The 18,888-nt window shown below is 32.1% G+C and overlaps 3 protein-coding genes across 6 annotated transcripts in view; all 3 read right to left on the reverse strand.

Annotated features, from left to right (window-relative positions):
• Positions 1–120: 120 nt before the first annotated feature.
• On the reverse strand, positions 121–4,531 carry LOC115882143 (dual specificity protein phosphatase CDC14C-like). The gene is made up of 8 exons (XM_030900008.1): positions 4,375–4,531; positions 3,988–4,073; positions 3,539–3,804; positions 2,951–3,482; positions 2,756–2,894; positions 2,419–2,694; positions 2,216–2,359; positions 121–1,194 (listed from the first exon to the last, which is right to left on the reverse strand). Exons 1-8 carry the CDS (start codon positions 4,383–4,385, stop codon positions 840–842), a joined length of 1,809 nt encoding a protein of 602 aa, XP_030755868.1. The 5' UTR covers positions 4,386–4,531; the 3' UTR covers positions 121–839.
• A 280-nt stretch (positions 4,532–4,811) lies between these two features.
• On the reverse strand, positions 4,812–7,807 carry LOC115882142 (peroxidase-like). Its single transcript, XM_030900006.1, has 8 exons — positions 7,525–7,807; positions 7,076–7,468; positions 6,807–7,018; positions 6,431–6,754; positions 6,149–6,370; positions 5,898–6,095; positions 5,319–5,838; positions 4,812–5,261 (listed from the first exon to the last, which is right to left on the reverse strand). Exons 1-8 carry the CDS (start codon positions 7,647–7,649, stop codon positions 4,871–4,873), a joined length of 2,385 nt encoding a protein of 794 aa, XP_030755866.1. The 5' UTR covers positions 7,650–7,807; the 3' UTR covers positions 4,812–4,870.
• Positions 7,808–7,985: 178 nt separating this feature from the next.
• LOC115882309 (SLIT-ROBO Rho GTPase-activating protein 1-like) overlaps positions 7,986–18,888 on the reverse strand; it is a 29,674-nt gene continuing 18,771 nt past the window's right edge. For 3 of the 4 annotated variants that reach the window (XM_030900297.1, XM_030900299.1, XM_030900296.1), the window contains exons 2-13: positions 14,796–14,979; positions 14,058–14,223; positions 13,736–13,957; positions 13,547–13,675; positions 12,993–13,490; positions 12,671–12,941; positions 12,402–12,614; positions 12,024–12,348; positions 11,898–11,968; positions 11,656–11,836; positions 11,025–11,184; positions 7,986–9,993 (exon numbers count right to left, since the gene is read on the reverse strand). In XM_030900297.1, coding sequence (XP_030756157.1) covers positions 9,292–9,993; positions 11,025–11,184; positions 11,656–11,836; positions 11,898–11,968; positions 12,024–12,348; positions 12,402–12,614; positions 12,671–12,941; positions 12,993–13,490; positions 13,547–13,675; positions 13,736–13,957; positions 14,058–14,223; positions 14,796–14,979 — 3,122 coding nt within the window. In that variant the 3' untranslated portion in view covers positions 7,986–9,291. The remainder of the gene's footprint in view (positions 9,994–11,024; positions 11,185–11,655; positions 11,837–11,897; positions 11,969–12,023; positions 12,349–12,401; positions 12,615–12,670; positions 12,942–12,992; positions 13,491–13,546; positions 13,676–13,735; positions 13,958–14,057; positions 14,224–14,795; positions 14,980–18,888) is intronic. The other variant, XM_030900298.1, reaches the window with a different exon arrangement.

An 18,888-nucleotide genomic window follows, 5' to 3' on the forward strand; every position in this document is an offset into this window, starting at 1 on the left:
GTCCATGCACGCTATTCGGTTTAGCGATATCTCTCTATTACTCTGTTTACTGCTATTTTACGCGAGTTTATTTTTGCGCACAGGAAATTTGACTCGTTTGCACATCGTCATAAAAAACAATTTTCCTACCACGAATTAGGGACAAGATTTTTATCTGTATACTTATAGGATACCTAATCTGTGATATTATTTCATCAAGGTAAATAGATAAAATATAGTTGCAAATAAGTATATGAGAGGATGTATATCTAAGCACCTGGTGTATATCAATCATATATACGTATGTTAATAAAATATAAAGAACTATAAAAATAAATAATACTAATAATATACCACGAGCTTTATGCACTTCTACAAACATATAAAGAAATATATATCTATATGATTCAAGTAAACATAATTTTCAGTCTGTGAATATAGCCTTAAGAATAAAAATAAGGCAACTCATATACCATGTCCGGTAATAACACGAAGAATAAGACTGAATACAATACATTCTTATTCAAAAAATACCAATTGACAGTACTGTAAAATATACGGTGATATGTTGGGAAATACCGTATGGTTATAGATAAAGAAAATTAAGTAGGCTCTGGTATCACAATTCTATATCAATTTTAAATCAGTACTCATAGCTCAATGCCTGCTTAATTGTATTTATTTACAATCAACATTTTCAGCTAGTTTCATTTAGGTGGTGGTTATTAGTGGACTATATTTCCTTTCATCAAAACAGCTGGATCAAAATAAACGGTTCTTCTATTTCCGATCGTAACAACTCTTCTACTCGGTGTAAATCTAGGCATTGAATAATAATGATCATTTTGTGGGGCCGAAACTCATATGGTCTTATTTATCTTCGCCGAAGATAAACAGTTATTTGCGGGTGTTGTGTCACAAGCGGTGGTCTCTTTGAAGCTCAAAGCTAGCACGTCAGATCGGCGGAAAACTTTGACGGATCTCGGACTGGTCAACTTATCCTTCTCTAAAATTAAGGCCCGCTTCACACGTTTCACGTTCTGTTTGTCGTCGATTTTCAACGAGTAACCGTTTTTAAGAAAGCCGTTATACCGATTTATATTAATTATTTTTGTGGGTCGCTTGTCGTTTAGTTGCAAATTGGTCGATATGATTGGCGCAGTCAGTTTTCTTGTAGTGGTGAATTTCCTCACTGGGGTGTCTTTCACCTCGATTCTGTTAACAAACGCAAATTGGATAGAATGTGAAGAGACAAAACGACGCGTGCATCTTAACCTGTGTGCAATAACGGAAACATCAACCAACCACTTAAACCAAGCCACAGTAGCATGCGATAATTTCCAGTCCTATGCTAATATAACAAGACCATGATTAGCTCTACAACCTCAGTATATACAGTCACAACATGAATCAAGAAATCAAGACGAAATATTCAATTAATACTAAGAAACAGAATATACTAAGGAGAGTACCATATATTGAGGTTTGTCAAAATTTCAATTATTTTTTTGAATTTGCAATTTTATTGCCTAGAAGCAAAAATTAAAACGCGACGCATAAAGCTGAAGTATGAAGACAAATAAAATTAAAGCATTAATAAGTTCAGGGTTATGCTTCTCAGTACATATTTTTTACTACAAAATAAACATTAACGTAATGAAAAAAGGTACACATATAACCCAACCCAAAGATTTCTTAATGGGGAGGCATACAATATTAACCTGGGAAATTCCAAAAAATTTTGGAGTTTTGAACTAAATTCCTTACTATCTAAAAATGTACTTAATATCTAAGCACTAGAATTTAGATTTTTAAATTTAACAATGACTAAATTTTGCCTTTAAGTAACTTAAGGCATTAAAATTTTTATTCAAGGCAGTAAATTCATTGAAAAATTTGACTATGAAAATTTAGTTTCTTTTTAAGACACCTAAATTTAAACATCGATTTTTTCTTAAAAAAAAGAAGAAAATTATGAATGCTTTCAGAAAGCCTAAAAACTAGGATAAAACTATCTGCAAATATCTACAATTAAAATACTAAACACAGCTACAAAAAATAGCTCTGATGCATTTTTTAGGGTGCATTTATTGAATGCAGGTACTGATTAAATGCACTCTAATAAACTGCAACAGAATTAGACACATGCAAAAAACAAAAAAAAATAAAAAAAACTTCTCTGCAAGCCATGCCTAAAGTAGTATGACTAAAGCAAAAAATGACTGGCTAAACCAACCTTTTGGTCACCACACGGCTACTACTAGATCCAGTGATTCTAGTGGCTGCATTGACCATTTTTCCGCCTTTTAGTACGGTTTGGTTGTTAGTTGTTGTTGTGGTTGTTGTCACGTGGACACGACGCATTTTCTCTCTGTCAGGTCTAATAAAAAAATAAAAATTATATAACATCACTTCAGTCATATATAATTTACAACTTACAGAACAGGTCTGTTTAATTTAAGCCTGCTCCTTTGAGCTTTGATTTCATTCAGTTTGTCTCCTTGTGTCTCTTTAGTTTCCTCAAATTCCGGATGGTCTGTGGGATCATTGATTTCCATGCAATCAACTTTCCTCACTATTCCTGTTACATTATCCTGGCTCTTTTTTCTTTTCAGCTCCGAGAGGCAATATATGCCGACTGGACATTTTTCTGGTTCTGACATATAATTTACTTTTCTATACAACTCCCCTGCTTCCCACATTTGTTTCTGTTTCCTATAATTTTTCCATTTTAGAATATATTTAAAAATATTCATAAAAAAGATAAAGAACTTACTCTTGCAGCCAAACTTGTTGGTGTCCAATAATTGATCCAGGCCTACATATTCTGATCCAGGCAATTGCCTCTTCTGCAGTAAATTTCCAGTGTTTCATAATATAGCAAGCAATTAAAGACCCAGTTCTTCCCAGACCAGCTACAAGTACAATATATAATAAAACAACAAACACTTTCAATATTCTAAATAAATACCTTTACAATGTACAGCAATAGCACCAATAGAATTTTCACAAACATATAAAAACTGATGCAATATTCTATCATTAGGGATTCCCCCATCAACAAAATACAAATCTCTATGATCAAACCCTGCTTGGATAAATTTGTTTGCATCATAGGCCTTCTTATTTAAACGTATAACTGTACGGACTTTATGCCTTCTGAAATAGGCAAAGTATGTCTCTGGGGAATGTACGGGATAGCCAAAATTGGAAATCCTAGATCTGTTCTGAGGTCCACAGAAAGCTATAAACTTGTTAGGTACAATCCAGTTAAAGTCACCATTTTCAACTCTTTCATAGTGTTCATATTCAAGAAAGTCAAAGTTTTCAAAATTGAAGAAGCCATAAGTAAGAGCTTTTTTAATAGCTCTTAAACATTCCAATAGAGAAAGAGTATATAATGCTTCAGTTTTAGAAGCATCACGGAATTCCATATAATCCCTTGTAGAATCATGATTTAGAACTTCATAGGCTTTTTCTGGATCATAATTCAAATAAATTATCTAGAAAAAATATTTTATAGTTAGTTACTAAAGGTAAAATGCTTCAAAAATCATACAGAATATGCTCCAATTAAATATGCAGCATTGACCCTTTTGTGGACATCTGATCCAGTACAGTGCACAATTTTCTTATTTAAAAATGCCGGGTTATTAAGTTTCCGTCTCAGTTTAACACAATAATGATAAAGCATGGCTAAATTAAGAGGGCCAAAATCCAAATAAAAACTTTCATAACAGAGCTCATTGTCTATCGAGAAATAATGCACTGATAGAGTCGATTTTGGCTTGATATTTGTATTTACAGATACAAAAAACAGACGACCTAAAATAGAAATATTAACAATAATTTTTGTAATAAATGTTGGCATACAAATTATTCAGAATTATAATTACTAAACTGAATAACTAATTTGCAGTTTCATTCATGGTCATAATAGAAACTTATAATTCTCAGAAATATTTAGCTAATAATTAAATAACAATATATTATAATCTATGTACTCACCTTTGATAAATTCTGAAGCATTTAATAAAACATTATCAAAAGTTTCCATATTTAACAAACTTTGCCTTTTCCTTTTTAATGGTGAGCTAAAAAATTGCGTCTAACAATAATATTTCCATAAACAATTCTTTAGTTTATTATACACCTAACCTAATCCCACTTGTTTAAGTAGGTAGGTGATCATAGCATGTAGGCGTATATTAGAAAGATCTATTTGATTGATCATCTGATCAAAGTTTTTTAAAAGAACTATTAGTTTTTGTTAGTAACACAACTATAACAAAAATGCATTATTCCTAATTATTAGTTGTGTTAAAAATAAACAAAACATCAGACATCTTTTTACAAATTCTATACTAATTTTTGATATAATATAATACTACTTACGTCTTGAACATGACAGTTTATGCTTTATCATAATTTTCGTTTTTCAAATATTGTTTCTTTTATATTAAACAATTATTTTATTCAATCACAAAACACAAAACAAAAAGCCATTTATTATTTATTGATACAAGATGGCCGACCTGACATGTGAATACTACCAACCGTATTAACTGCATATGTTACCAACCATAATGAAAAAACTATGGCTATGGGATTTGGCTATGGGTTTCCATAGTTTCCATATGGTTTCCATCTTCCATGGTTTCCCCTCATATATTTATAAAGTTTTCTTCTGTAAAAATACAGACTGAACGTGGACTGAACAATCTAAGGACTGAACCAATGCTGAACATATGAGTGAACCGTTAAGCAACCAAACATACGCTCTATAGGTATATTAAACAATATTAAAATTAAATCATGGTATTAAAAAATTATTTTCAATAACAGCTATTTATTAAAGTGTGTCCTGTATATAATATTAACAAATACAAGCTTAGTTCTTTACATAATTAGAAATAGGCTGTTTATACATATTTATTTGTGTAAATTGTTCTTTCCACAGAAGTAAATTTGGTTTTGGTACTCTATTACAAGCTATTTCCATATTATTTTTCGTTGTTTTTTTCATGACAAAAGGGAGAATTGTCGTTAAATTATCTGCATTATCGCAGATTATTCCAGCTAAAGTAGTCTTTCGAATTTCGTTTAACTGGTTTATGGAAAATCCTTGCGGCATTTTAGCATTTTCATACCAATATCTATCCCCAAATTTAAGTCTTATAAATTGATCCAGTATTAAACAAGTAAAAGTTGGGCCTAAAATAGTTCCTCTAATAGGTTTTTCGCTCAAAGCCCCAGTATATACGTCGATATCTTCAACATTTCTGAAAATATATGGGTTGAGGTAAAATTTTAGGTAAAATGACAATACTGAACCATACTTGTAAATAGCTCTAATACTCTGTAAAGCCGATGATTCCATAACACCTTGCAAGTCATCAAAACTTCTGGTTTTCATTAAGCCGCAGTGCTCTCTCCAAAAAATATACCCAGGCAACGCATGATCTCTACCCCTTTGTATATTCAGAGAAACCAAATCTAATCCACATACATGGCTTGTATTACTTCTAGCTTCTTCAAATAAGTGAGACTTGACTTCGTTAGAAAAATAAGGATCAGATGCTTCAATATTAGTATACATCGCCCCTTTCAGTGCTTTGTTTAGCTCACCATCTTCGTACAATTTGAAGGGATCAAAAAGCATTTTATGCATTCGAACATATTCGGGAGTTGACGTTTTATTTTCTAATAGTTTTACTAAAGTCGGTATTAAGGAATGAGCAAAACGGAAAGCGGATGTGGAAAAAACATTTGCTATAGTTGGATCCATCGTAGGATTATACTTATAAGAGTATCCGTATTTTTCAGGGGATAACTGGTATTTATACATAACATTTTCTCCTAAAAAGTTAATATATAGTTTAAGTAAATATATTTTTTATTTTGTGTTTTTTTCCGACCTAAAAGGATAGGTAAAAATTCATTATAAGTTATATGCTGCATCTGCGCTCCCAAGATGCGTCTAGATTCTTGAAAAATCACCTCGTCGCTCCAATGAGGATTTATAATAAGTAATTGACTAGCCAAATTGTTATGTTGTCTCGCCCATATCAGATGCATACTAGTTAAGTGCAAATTTTCATTTGCTCTAGAATCTCCTATAACACAACCGCATTAAAAAAAAATCAAATAGTATTTAATAAAAAATCACCCGACAAAAAGCAATATCTTCCTTTAAGTTTTTCTTCCTCCCTATTACATCCGTCATTCATGTCTTCAGACACAGGAAGTAAGCTCCTATTTTCCTTGGTAATATACATTTTTAAAAGTCCGTTTTTCATAGACCTTAAGGAATATACAGCGCTATCATCAATACCGTAAACTACCGAACCATCAATAAAAGCTGTGGCTTGATTCATTTGCTCCCTTGCACCTTACATTATAAATAATAGTTTAATATTAATATGTTATTAATATTTCTTATTAAATATACCTAAACAACACGTGGGTGCTGGGGCAGACCTTACAAACTCCATACAAGAGACATTATGTTTGGAATAAGGGTCATCTTTAGGTAGAACAACAGGAAAACACTCAGAAGGCAAAGTATTATTTTGACAACAGGAAATACTTTCACCGTTTTTCTTCTGGTTCAAAGCTGTGGCAGTTATGTCGTGATCTAAAAACTGGCCCCACACTGCTAACATTACAGAAAATTTGGAATCGTCTCTGTAATAAGGCCTGTGGACTTCTAAACTGACAGTTCGCGCAGAAGGTAGGCTTTCCCCAGTCTTAGATCTACGTGGTTTACTGATACCTAAAGAAAACTAATGAAATACTTTACAGTAAATTTTTTCACAATAAGTCACCGTCGGCATAATCAGGAGGTAAGGATCTTCGAAAAGGTCTGTAAGCCACTCCAAATGTCGTAGGATGGTTTAAATTATTGCACGAACCATTATAAGAACGATACTTATGAAAAATATTGCAGCTGATTGTAACGAAACATAAATCCAACAACATCGGATCAGTTATATTAGTGAAACAAATTTTATTAATGGAACTAGGATTGTAATGTGTGCTGAAACAAATCTTTATAATATTTCTGTGCTATTTAAATACCAATAAATGATTTTACTTGTAAAAATATCTTGTGGCACCTTCAAATTCATAAGCTTTGCGAGAAAAATTTCTAGCTTTCTCATTAGTTGCCATTACTTTTTGATGTTTAAAACTGGGACTGTTCAACTTCAGAGGAGAATTATATTCTTCAGAAGCGTCCTTTTCTTGTAAATATTTCTGACCTTCTGATATAGATTCATTTAAATCACTGTGTAGTATAAATTTTGCTGGCTCTGAGTTATCCTCAATTGGCCAGGGTAACACTTCAAATAGTTTTAAGAAAAGATCTGAAGGTATAGAATTATTAGTAGATATATTTGAATTATCGTTTGAAAGGGTTTCATTTGACTCCTCTGGAGATAAATTGATATAAGAAACAGCTACTACTAAAGCTGTAATAATTATTATGCTACAATATTAAAAGAAAATTTTTATACAAATTAAACAACTTATTTAAGTACTTACATGAAGCTAGTACATATACAACACTGAAATTGTTCGACTCTACGCGTTCTTTCTTTAATTACATTAGATTGCAAAATGTACTGATTTTGACTGGGTTGTAGAAGTCTTGTTCGTTCATTAGACATTTTTTAAAAATAATATGCACCTTCAATAAAATATATTGTTAATGAAGGGACATATTTTATTGTATTTTAACAATGAGAAAAATGAAATAGAATATAACAAGGTAACCGAATATGAAGAAACCAATGAAGTAGAAATGAAACCTTACGCTAGTATGCCGTTTCAGAGATTAAAATGTAGGTATTTAGGAAAATCAACAGCACGAAAATTAAATAAATATTTAAACATTGTACATTGTTGTTGCATAAAACAAGTATCTTGACGAGATAACTTTGGTTTAGAATTGTAAGGATATTTAAAGAGTTTTGGATGGTATTTTAAATAAAACAACTATAATATTGCAGAAACTGGATTTATTATAAATCCAATACACAAAGAGTTATAGAGAATATGAATTGGGTATGGTATATGGTATTTGTAAAAAAGAATCACCTTCTAGGCCATACATAAATTTTAGCCTTCATATAGTAAGAATACTGCAAATTGTCAATACGAATTCCTTTAATACAGCATAAAGTTGAACTGTATATTATATGTGGTTGCTCATGAAAACTTAATCGAAAAATGCCAAGCTATAATAATTCCTTATTTAAAACGACTTAATATAAAAAATATAGTGTGTACACTACACAACATAAAACTATTTACAATGGCTTACGTATAATCCAGTAGGCCACGCGTATCTCATTCAACAGACAAAGTCAAAAACTTAAAAATGCCACGGCTAATAAATATTTCGAATAAAAAAAATATATATACCACCTGAAAATTCTAAAACAAATTAACATTTACTCCTTTGAGCTGTACGCTTTAAAAATAATAAGTCCTAACTTTCGTCGCTACTAAACTTCCACTACAAACTACTGCAGTCTTATCAGCTCCTGAAATCTTCAATATATTGTTTTTGTATAATAATAAATGAATAAATGGACATACTGTTTATCTATAGGTCATTATAGAAACAGAAACGAAAAATACAGTACCATAAAGAAGAAAACAATAATAAAAGTGATTTTTTTATTTTTAAAATATAGATTCTTAAAAGGGCTCGACTAAATATCACATACATTATTGTATTCTGTTTTTGTTTTGTTAATTTTAGTATTTGAAGTTTGCATTAAATATACTAAAAGATACATCGCTCCCAGCACTGTCTGCGTAATAAACACACCTTTCGCAAAAGTATTTCGGGCATTGTCCAAGCCAGGCATGCTGTATCTTATCTATATTTAATTCAAAGACTTATTGAAGTGTCAATATGAGAAGGTAAAATTGTTTCCCATTTTTGAATGGTACTGTATAAGATTAAAAAAACACATATATTAACAGTAACTATAAAAAATATATATTTCACAAAGCCTGTTTGTTAAGTTTCTTGGCCTAATAAAATAGACGAATAATTAAAAAACTTAACAGACTGGATAAATTTGTTCTGTTTTTATTTGACTCATTCCTACAATGTAGCCAGATCTAAGTTGCATAAATCTATTGCACCCTAAGCATGGTCAGTCGATGTTGTCGTTCGAAAATCAAATTATTTTAAAGATGAGTACACAAGGATTTGCAAAACAAACATGGTTTTTAAGTAAACTTTATAAAAAATATGAATCTCATTCTCCAGTTAGAAACGTGAGCAAGTTTCGTTTACGGAGGAAGTTCCGATTCCTTGTTACAAACCATTTCTATGGACACTGATCGTAAAGGTACGGAAAATACAGGTTTTTTGAGCACCATGGGTTTGGCTTTTGTAGGGGGCTTAAAAGTAGAGGTCGAAGTCGCTGCGCCGAGCGTTGCGTACTTCCTGTTTGGCACTGGGCTAGTGATGGTCATGAATTCGTCGTCCAGCAGAATTTTCGTATTCTTTTTTAAAGTACATTGGTTTTGTTTGGCGAATGTTTCGGCTGCTGTGGTCATTTCGGGGCTTTCGACTTCTTGCGGAGGCTTTTCTACATTGTTCGTGTCTTCAGGCGAGCTGTTCAGGCACAAATTTGAAAAAACTGACACTGAACTGGCTAGTGGTAAGTCCATGACCAGGTCCGGAGTGTGGCTTTGTCTGTGAACAAAAGGTTCTGACAGTCTTTGGGCTTTGATTAGAGGCGAGGATGCTGCTTCAATATTAGCCCTCCTCTGCCACAAATCTCGACTCTGCGAAAAATTAACGTTCGACTCGTCGATTTCCGATTTTTCTTTACGTACGGTTTGAGAATCTTCACTAATATTTTCTTTTTCCTGCTCTGTGGTATTAGAGTTTGTCGTTTTACTGACGGGTAAATCTTTTTTTAGCACCTTCTGAATCGCTAAGCCTATTTCTTCTTTTGAAATCACTGCCTCATCTGCAGGGATATGCTGCAAAGAAAATTTAAGTTGACATCTAAATATACTGAGAAATCACGATCTCAAATGCAAAATGAGTAAAAAGTTGTGAAACTATGATGGGTTAGTTTTAAACAGTAAGTGCATGCAGTGCAAAGTGTTCTTACCTTTACCAAGCCGCTTATTTATCGATTTATATTTTTGTTTTAAAAAAGAATAAAAATAAAAAAAACCTTTAGGAAAATGTTATAAAATTATTTTTGTATCAAACTTAGACAAAATGGGTTTAACTGTTAAATATTTTGATGAAATAAGCCAAGAGAACGAATTTGAAACATGCAAATGTTGAAATCAGTTATTATGCTCACCTTTTATGTAATGATGACCCGAGGCTGTTTAATTATTTCTAGGAAATCAACAAAAAATAAAATTGTAAAAATACTTCTACACTCTTAGGCTAAAAAAAAAACAAAAGCAACACTATCGCTCAAATAATATATATTTTTTAAAGCTCGGCATGGCATTCGAACAAAAAACAACAAACAAAAGCAGTTTTTTTACAGATTGCAACATTTTTTTTAAATATTCAGGATTTTGAAATATAATAATGAATATGTATCAGGTGCTTATTTGATCCTTTTATTTCAAATATATATACGAGACATATTACTAGACAGCTGTAACTTATAAAAAAAAAATTGACTAATCTTATTAATTTAAAATAGAAAAAATATATACTCTGTATCTAGACAAATACAACTACAGTGAGACATTAATATAATATGATAAACCTTAAAAGAGTTTTTATTTATTAAAAATTGTGAGTTTATCATATTTTATTAAGAACACAAAAAAAAACATGCACATGCACATCTAATTAAAAAAAATCCACAATAAAAAAAAGGCATGCAAAATTTAGCCAACCAGTCTCTAAGGGTTGGTGTCGAAAAACACCAGCGACACCTCTAGCGCGTTGTGCGATTCGTTACGGAACACAGCCAAATGTCACAACGTCACAGAACGGTTTACGTCACAAATTAATACTAAACAGTTGTCTCTAGTACCTCTGAGCTGGGCCACACCGGCCCGCCACTAGACGATAAATTGTTATGCGCATCGGTTAATATTTCGGATTCGTTGGAACTGGACGTTCTGCGCAGCACCGATTCCTCCGACGAGCTGGCCTTTAGATTACTGGCCTTGTCCCTATCGCGCTCGTCATCTCTGCAAGAAGAAAAATATATTTATACCTATTTTACAGTATCTACAGGAGTCCCCCGTTTCGCTACGAGTTTAATATTTATTAAGATATATACAGGATGGCCTATTAGTGCGAAGTCCAATATCCTCGTTGACAAAGATATGAAAAAAAAAGGTCCATATAAATATGGCATGGTTTATAATGGTGCATATCACAAAAATATTTTGTTGTATACAGGATGGATAAATCCACGAAGGAAAATTGATATTATCTAAATTTCTTTTAAAAATTCCAATTTTTTTTTAAATTTCAAATTTCCAATTTTTTTCCGCGAAAAAATCTCATAATCATATTTGTGGGGTCGAAATATACTACCCTTAAAAATATGTAAGACTCACCATGTATAGTATGTTAATATTTCCTATATAATATAGAATTAATAAACCCGCGTAAAACGAAGAACTCCTGTACAATTCAATTCCTAAAAGACATACTTAATTTTCAATGAGATATATTTATCAGGAACAAGGCCCTCTTGACCGTTAACAGCACCTCTCCACCAATCGTTTGACACTTGCGAGTATAAAGTCACATTATCCCCCCTTTTTAACGATAGCTCCCTATTTGATCTTGCGATAAAGTCGAATTGCGCTGTGGCTTCAATATTTTCTGAATCTAAAATAAAGAAAATATATAAACATTTATTTTATTTTTTCGAAAAAGAAAAAAAAATTACCATCTTCTGAAGGACATACTTCCGAATCTATGTCATCTTGAGTTTGATCTGAAGGTGAATCCCCTACATCCCTAAAAAAATATCTGATAAAATTAACTGTTTTTATTTGAAATATAAACAACATACTGATCGTCGGTGTTTGGAGAAATATATTTTTCGTAAACCGGCCCACCATCATTAGGAAAGATTTCGTCATGGTATATGATGATGTTCTTGATAAGCTCGTTGACCTGGTTCTGGTATTGCACCTGATCTTTATCGTCTGGAACTGGAACTAAAGTTGGGCCGAAACATATAGCCAGGTTATAAGGGTCCATCATGTTTTCATCGGCAAATTCGGAAAGGTGGTTCAAAAATGCAAAGAGATAACGCAAAACAATCATCACTGGTCGGGGAAGGCTCTTGACCACCTCACGCATCTTGGAAATGAAGTCCCTTTTGTTTTCTAATTCTAAATCGAAATCAAGTTACCGAACGATATTTTAAAATTACTTTTAAGCTTACGTGCTAGCTCCATAAATTGTTCAAAGTAAATGATAGGAAACAAAGGTTCTCTCAGTTCTCTGAGGTAAAGCTTGAACACTCCAGCAACGCTGTTTATGTCAGACGCATCTGTCATGTCTGCCAGAGGATCTTCCCCCCTTTCAAACCATTCCCTGAAGTTATTTATTTCGACTTGAGAACCCGACACTCTAAAGATACCTTGATGGTGTAAACCTGTAAGAAATTATTTTATGAAGCCTAGTAACAGTAGACTAAATATAGTACTATACCATATAAATTAATAACCCTAATGCAAGACCTAAGAATTAAGGGAATTTCTTGATTTGTGGCTTCTTGGTATTCTTCTATGGACCCGCCAAATAATTTTGGTTGTCCGCTTAATTGCAGTCGGCCTATTCGTTTCCTTTTGGGTGTTTTGGCGACCGGTCTGATTGTTTGGCACAGTTCTGGAGCCTCGGCTACCAAAGATTGTCGAAGGTACTCTTGTTTCGCGTCCAGTCTTGCTATTTTGGACGAGCCTAATAAATATTCCCGGAATTTCTAAAAAATAAAATAAGTCTATAATACATTAAAAAGAAAGTGTAATCTTACAGTTAAATAGAATTCTTCGGTCTCTTGTCGATCAGATCTTGCTTTGATTGAGACAGTTTCGGGAGGTTTACTCAAGGGTTGCGCATTATCGCCAAAATACCCACTGCAATCATAATCTTTCGCGCTTAACATATCCAAAAGCGTCGTTTCTGCAGTTTCCAAAGTTTTCCACACCTCTTCAGACTCAGCCCTTAAAGACGTGACCCTTTGTTGCAGCTGAGTAAGCCTGCTTTCCATTTCTCGGTGCAGTAAGTTTTGGATTTCTGGTTCTGCTGGCTCTTCAGTTTTGTGTCCTTGGAATTCTAGCTTCTTCGGGATCATAAATGCACTGTGATTGTACTCCAGGAATCTTTGTTTATCAAATCGTGAGTCCAGGGAGTTTATACAGGCTGAGAGAGTGTCCAAACCATTTTGGACAGATTTCTGTCTACCTTCTTCGGCAGTAACGTGCATTAGTAGTGCGCGAGAGATGCAGTTGTGAAAACCAAAGTCCATGCACTGAAATATTTAAGTGTTATTAAAATGAAGTTCGCATATAAGTAATATTTTCTTACATCAATGAGATCAGATAAGTCGTCAACAAAATACTTATGAATAGTGGTATTGGACGCCTCGAGACATAAAATATATTCATTTCTAGCTTTTAAAGCCTTTAATTTTGCATCGTTGTACTTATTCCTCCTCTAAAATATATACATTTTATTTTAAGAAATGTCAGTTTGAAAGAAATAACTATAGTTTACTTTGGCAACTTCTTTTTCCATGAGTTTATATTTTTTGGAACGTTCCAGTTTGTCTTGGGACAGAGAGACCTCAAGTTTACTCCTTTGTATCTCCGCTGTCCTGAGTTTGGTCTCCGTTTGTCTCAGTTCGGCCTGATAGCTGTGATATGTTTTCATTGTTGTGTGAAGTTCGTGTAAAACTCTGAGAATTTCCTCGTGCGTCTCATATCCAATTTCGCGACACTGGAGAAAAACGAAAGTGTAAACAAAGCTTTCAAATGGAAATTATGCAATTAGCGAGATAATGTTTGCTTTTACTACGTCGGTAAACAAATAAACGTACTCTTTTGTATATTCGCTGTACGTCCTCCATGACCTGCGACAATCTAGATACTAAGTGGGTTGAATATACTTCGGATAAAGCTACGTGGTCCCTGCTCAAATTTTTCGTCTGTGATACTAGTTGTTGCCAGCATGCATAGCTCGAAAATAATGGCCATTGTTCCCTTCTAGATTGATATAAACATAGTTGTTAATACGACACGTCTAGATTTACTAGTTTCATAAAATTATATGAAACTAGTAATTAAGCTACTATACTAGTAAGTTTTTAATATAACGAAACTATAGTAAATTTACTAGTATCATATTTGTATGAAACTAGTAAAATGATAAAATGTTTCTAATATAATGAGACCATTAAATCTAAATATAACGAAACTAGTAAATTTACTAGTATGATATTTTTATGAAACTAGTAAAATGATAAAATGTATCTAATATAATGAGACTATTAAATCTAACTGTTTTGGAAATATAAGATTTATTAGAAAATTTTAAAATCCCACATTTACTAGTTTCTAGGTTATTCTGATCTATTAAATTTACTAATTTGTTAAGATTATAAACTTACTAGTAATTTATTAGTCTCATAATTTATGAAACTAGTAAGTTTTAATATTACAAAATAAGTATATCTTCTAGTTTCATAAAACTTACCGAAACTAGTAAATATTACGAATTTTTATGATAATTAAAACACACTAAAAATATTCTGAAAAGGAATCTGATATGAACGCACTTTTGTTTCTGTTCTTTATGTCTAAGTTGTAAACTTTTGGCTAATTTATCCAAATTCTTCGAGTAATCCAACTCCAGTTCGCCTCTTCGTCGAAAAAAATCCTGGAGTTCTGTTAACAGAGCCACTTGGGCTTCCATGCGCATATCCAGACATCGTAATTGTTCGTTCAATTGAAGCCTTATATCTAAAAATGAAATACTACGTGAATCAAGTATTTTGTAGCCAAAATACCGAAGGTTTCCTTTTGTGTAAGGTTTACTTGTTTAATATACAGAGATTTTTACAATCCTGGATGATTCTAGGGTGTAGTATATAACGTATGAAGTTTCCAGTTGACAAACTAAGTATATTTCGCCATTAAATATTATTTCGATTCAAACGAAATGCATAATAATTAAGAAAAATATATTTCGCACTCGAAGAATATATAAATATACCTCTAAAACGGCTTACATGTGAGATAGCTCAATAAATAACTGCAGACAGGCTTGGAGATAAGGTCTGAGAACAGGTAGAACAGAGCAGTAATTACAAAACCCAATTTAAAGTCTCAAAATTGATGTAACCAACGAAGCCTATAATGAGAACGTTTAAAGCTAGATTAATTTTGAGATAAAAACCATTTTTGTACAGCTCGCAAATAGCATATAGGGTGTTAATAATACAGCAGTACATTTATTACACCTACACCGAAAAAGAAATTTTGACACATATTTTTTATATTTAGACCTACACTGAAAAAAAAAGTTTTATACAATTTTTTATATTCACTGGCCAAGTACTTACGTAATTATACAGGTTGGTTCGAATTGTATTGTGGAAACTTCGGCAGCATGTTCTATAAAAATAAGTAAAAAAGTTCGTATGTCCTAAATTGTTTAGTTTCGTAGATTTTTCCAAATAATTTCTGAATTAACGTCGATATTTGGATAAAAATTCGTGTCTGGTTGTTTTTTGACATGAGAAATTTTATTTTGATGTCAATATGACTCTTACTTGTAGGGGCGTCATCTACATGTTTTTTAACTGATTTGAAGAGTAGTAACTTTTCGTCCGTTCGTAAGCAAAAAAAATTTTCGTTCGTCCGTAAATAAAGCTACTGAGTAAAAAATATACAGTTCCGTAATTTATTACGTAAAAAATGTCTCTTTGTAAAAATTGCTACGCTTAAGCCGGGACCCCATTAGGCCACACGCCACGCTATCCCACGTGTTGCGATGTGGGAAAGAGTGTACACATGAGATCTGGGACAGACGACACATGTGTGATAGCGTGGGATGGCGTGACGTGGGGTGGCGTGTTGCCTAGTGCGTACGCAATACATGTAATTAAATGGAAAAACATAAGCACACATCTTCATGCCGTGGGGTGGCATGGCGTGGCGTGTTGGCTAATGGGGTCCCGGCATTAAGCTAGCATTACTTTTTCAAGATATTTGAGATGGAATTAGTCAATACTTGTCATTATATTGACAACATGTTGACTAGATAGTTATTTGACTAAAATTATTAATTTGGGAACTTTTTTATTTTTTTAAGCTAATCATGATTTTTTCTAGAAAAAAAATACGATAAAACAGTATCTGTTGAATCTTTGGCAAAAAAACATTTCAAATTTATTACTTCAGACTAATAACTATCCAGTCAACATGTATAATTTTTGCCATGTATAAATTATGACATGAATTGACTATTTCAATAAACTCGTAGCGATTTTTACTAAGAGATTTTTTTACGTAATAAATTACAAAAATGTATATTTTTTCGCTCAGTACTGTAATACAGGTGCGGACGAAAAGTTATCAATCTTTAAAGCAGCTAAAAATTATGTAGGTGGCGCTTCCTAAAAGTAGGAGTCATATTGACATCGAAATCGAATATTTCATTTCAAAAAACAGCCAGACACCAATTTTTATCCAAATATCGGCGTTCGAAACTCAAAATTTATTTGGAAAAAATCGAAATAAAAATCAAATTTCTACACCCTGTATCTCAGAAACAAAGCCATTTTAGGGCATACTTTTTTACTTATTGTTATCTGCAGAATATACTGCCGAAGTTTCCCGAGTACAATTCCGACCACCCTGTATATATTCTTATATCAATCTCATATATCCTATTTTCAGAGTGTATGTGATTGTAAATATAATTATATATAAAAGACATAAATATACTTCTTTAGAATGTGAGTCATGGGAAATGCAGCATTCCGTTTTAGTAGAACTGTATGTATTTTTCATGCACTTTACGAATTTTCTTGTAAGCTTTTTGAGAATTGGGCCTGTCTGAGACCATGCTAAGACGATCATTTGATGCATAACAAAATAATCAAGACAATGACTAAATATGAAGTTGGTTTCTTTTCAATATAGAGTTAACTTCATAATTCGACAAGCGGATAATGTTTCATCAGACAGTCGTCGTCCCTTGTTGAACTCATAAACAACTATAAAATACAATAAGCTAATGATGTGCCAATTGAATTTTATAAAATCACTTGCGGAGTTCGAACCTGAAGGTGACTGGTCAGTTTGAACCTGATTCTCGTTATTTTTAGTCGATTCTATAGGTAGATTTTTTTTGTTTGAGCCAAGAAAATAAGGCTGCTTTTTGTTAAGCTTTAACATACCTTTACCTGTTTCATTAGGCTGAATTGTTTTCAGTAAACATACAGCTATGTGTAAGTGTTTAAATATTTACAGATTCGGAATGTACATAACATTAAATTTTCTACGAATGCTGTCATTTTCAAAATTTTATGGATCTATATACTATTTTTTCTAGCATCTTTGTAAACGTGAATAAAATAGTTCAAAGATCGTTCAAAAAGTTCATTTCTTTCCATATATGTTACCTAGTTTCTTTACTCCATTATGTATCTAGTCATGAAAATTGCTGTTATTTACTAATAGTTGTAGAATAAGAAAATAAAGATCATTGCAGTTTTACATGAACAGTAATGGATGTAGAAGAAGTTTTAACCATCATCAATAGCAAAAAAACGGTTCAAAAAATTAATTTTCTCACAAAACCAAGGTATCTAAGCCTGCAAAGGTGGATATTATAATCTGATTATACATAAAATTTTCTACAAATACTGAAATTTTGATAACTTTATAACTATGTTTACTATGTTTCTAAGGTTTTTGAAAATGTATAAAAAATAGCCAAACATTGGCATTTTTTCGACTTTTTCCCAAACATAATATAGTCATGAAAATTAACAAATTTCGCCGATTTTGTTAAAACTGTTGTTATTTACTAACTAAAAGGTGTAGAATAATAAAATATAGGTTATTGTAGTCTTACAAGAACAGTAATGGATCTAGTAAAAGTTTTAACCATCATCAAAAATAGCTAAAAAACAATGGTTGAAAAAAAATATTTTCTCACAAAACCAGGGTTCTATCTATCTAAGCCTTCAAAGGTTCTTTATATATTCTGAATCTACATAAAATTTCCTATAAATACTGAAATTTTCATAATATTATGACTACTTTTACTTTGTTTCTAGGGTCTTTGAAAATGTGCAAAAAATAACAATGAGCATTTTTTCGACTTTTACCATACATAAGCTTCAATTTTTTTGACCACGACTACTAATTTTATAAGAGCCTTGAAGTCGTGTGACAGATAAAATATAATTATTCTAACGATTAAAATAAAACAATATAACTCAAAACCAATTTACTACAAACCATAGTAAATACTAAATACCAATGGTGCCATACGCCTCCATTTTGTAATTCAAATGGCGCTTAATGCTAGAAATTTAAATATAGTGTCATTTACATAATAATAAACCAAATAGTGGACTGGTAAAAGTAAAAGCTGTTTTGGGAATGAACATTTTAACTTATCGTATCGGTTATTATTGTTTTGATTCGATGCATTTGCCACGGTTCTTATTTATAACTCAAGCTCTTTACCAAAACTACAATTTGTTTACGATTATTAAAAAGGTTTATTCATGTAAACATATCTAAAAAAGTAATTACCATTTATTTATTATCAATGTAGGAAATAATACCGAGATAAATGTGAGCTATTACAATAATATTATGCAATTTATAGCGATAGCAGTTTCCGTATAT

Source organism: Sitophilus oryzae, unplaced genomic scaffold, assembly GCF_002938485.1.
Source record: "Sitophilus oryzae breed Bouriz unplaced genomic scaffold, Soryzae_2.0 scaffold_177_pilon_pilon, whole genome shotgun sequence".
Lineage (NCBI taxonomy): Eukaryota > Metazoa > Arthropoda > Insecta > Coleoptera > Curculionidae > Sitophilus > Sitophilus oryzae.

Bases quoted from the DNA above. Each gene is read 5' to 3' on its own strand.
- LOC115882143 (XM_030900008.1), bottom strand. The intron at 2,695-2,755 runs GTAAGTTCTTTA...GAAAAATTATAG, and splicing joins CAACAAGTTTGGCTGCAAGA to GAAACAGAAACAAATGTGGG. The intron at 2,360-2,418 runs GTAAGTTGTAAA...TTTTTTTATTAG, and splicing joins AAATTAAACAGACCTGTTCT to ACCTGACAGAGAGAAAATGC.
- LOC115882142 (XM_030900006.1), bottom strand. From the start codon at position 7,649: ATGTCTAATGAACGAACAAGACTTCTACAACCCAGTCAAAATCAGTAC. The intron at 7,019-7,075 runs GTAAAATCATTT...GATTTGTTTCAG, and splicing joins GCCACAAGATATTTTTACAA to CACACATTACAATCCTAGTT. The intron at 5,839-5,897 runs GTCGGAAAAAAA...TTAACTTTTTAG, and splicing joins ATTTTTACCTATCCTTTTAG to GAGAAAATGTTATGTATAAA.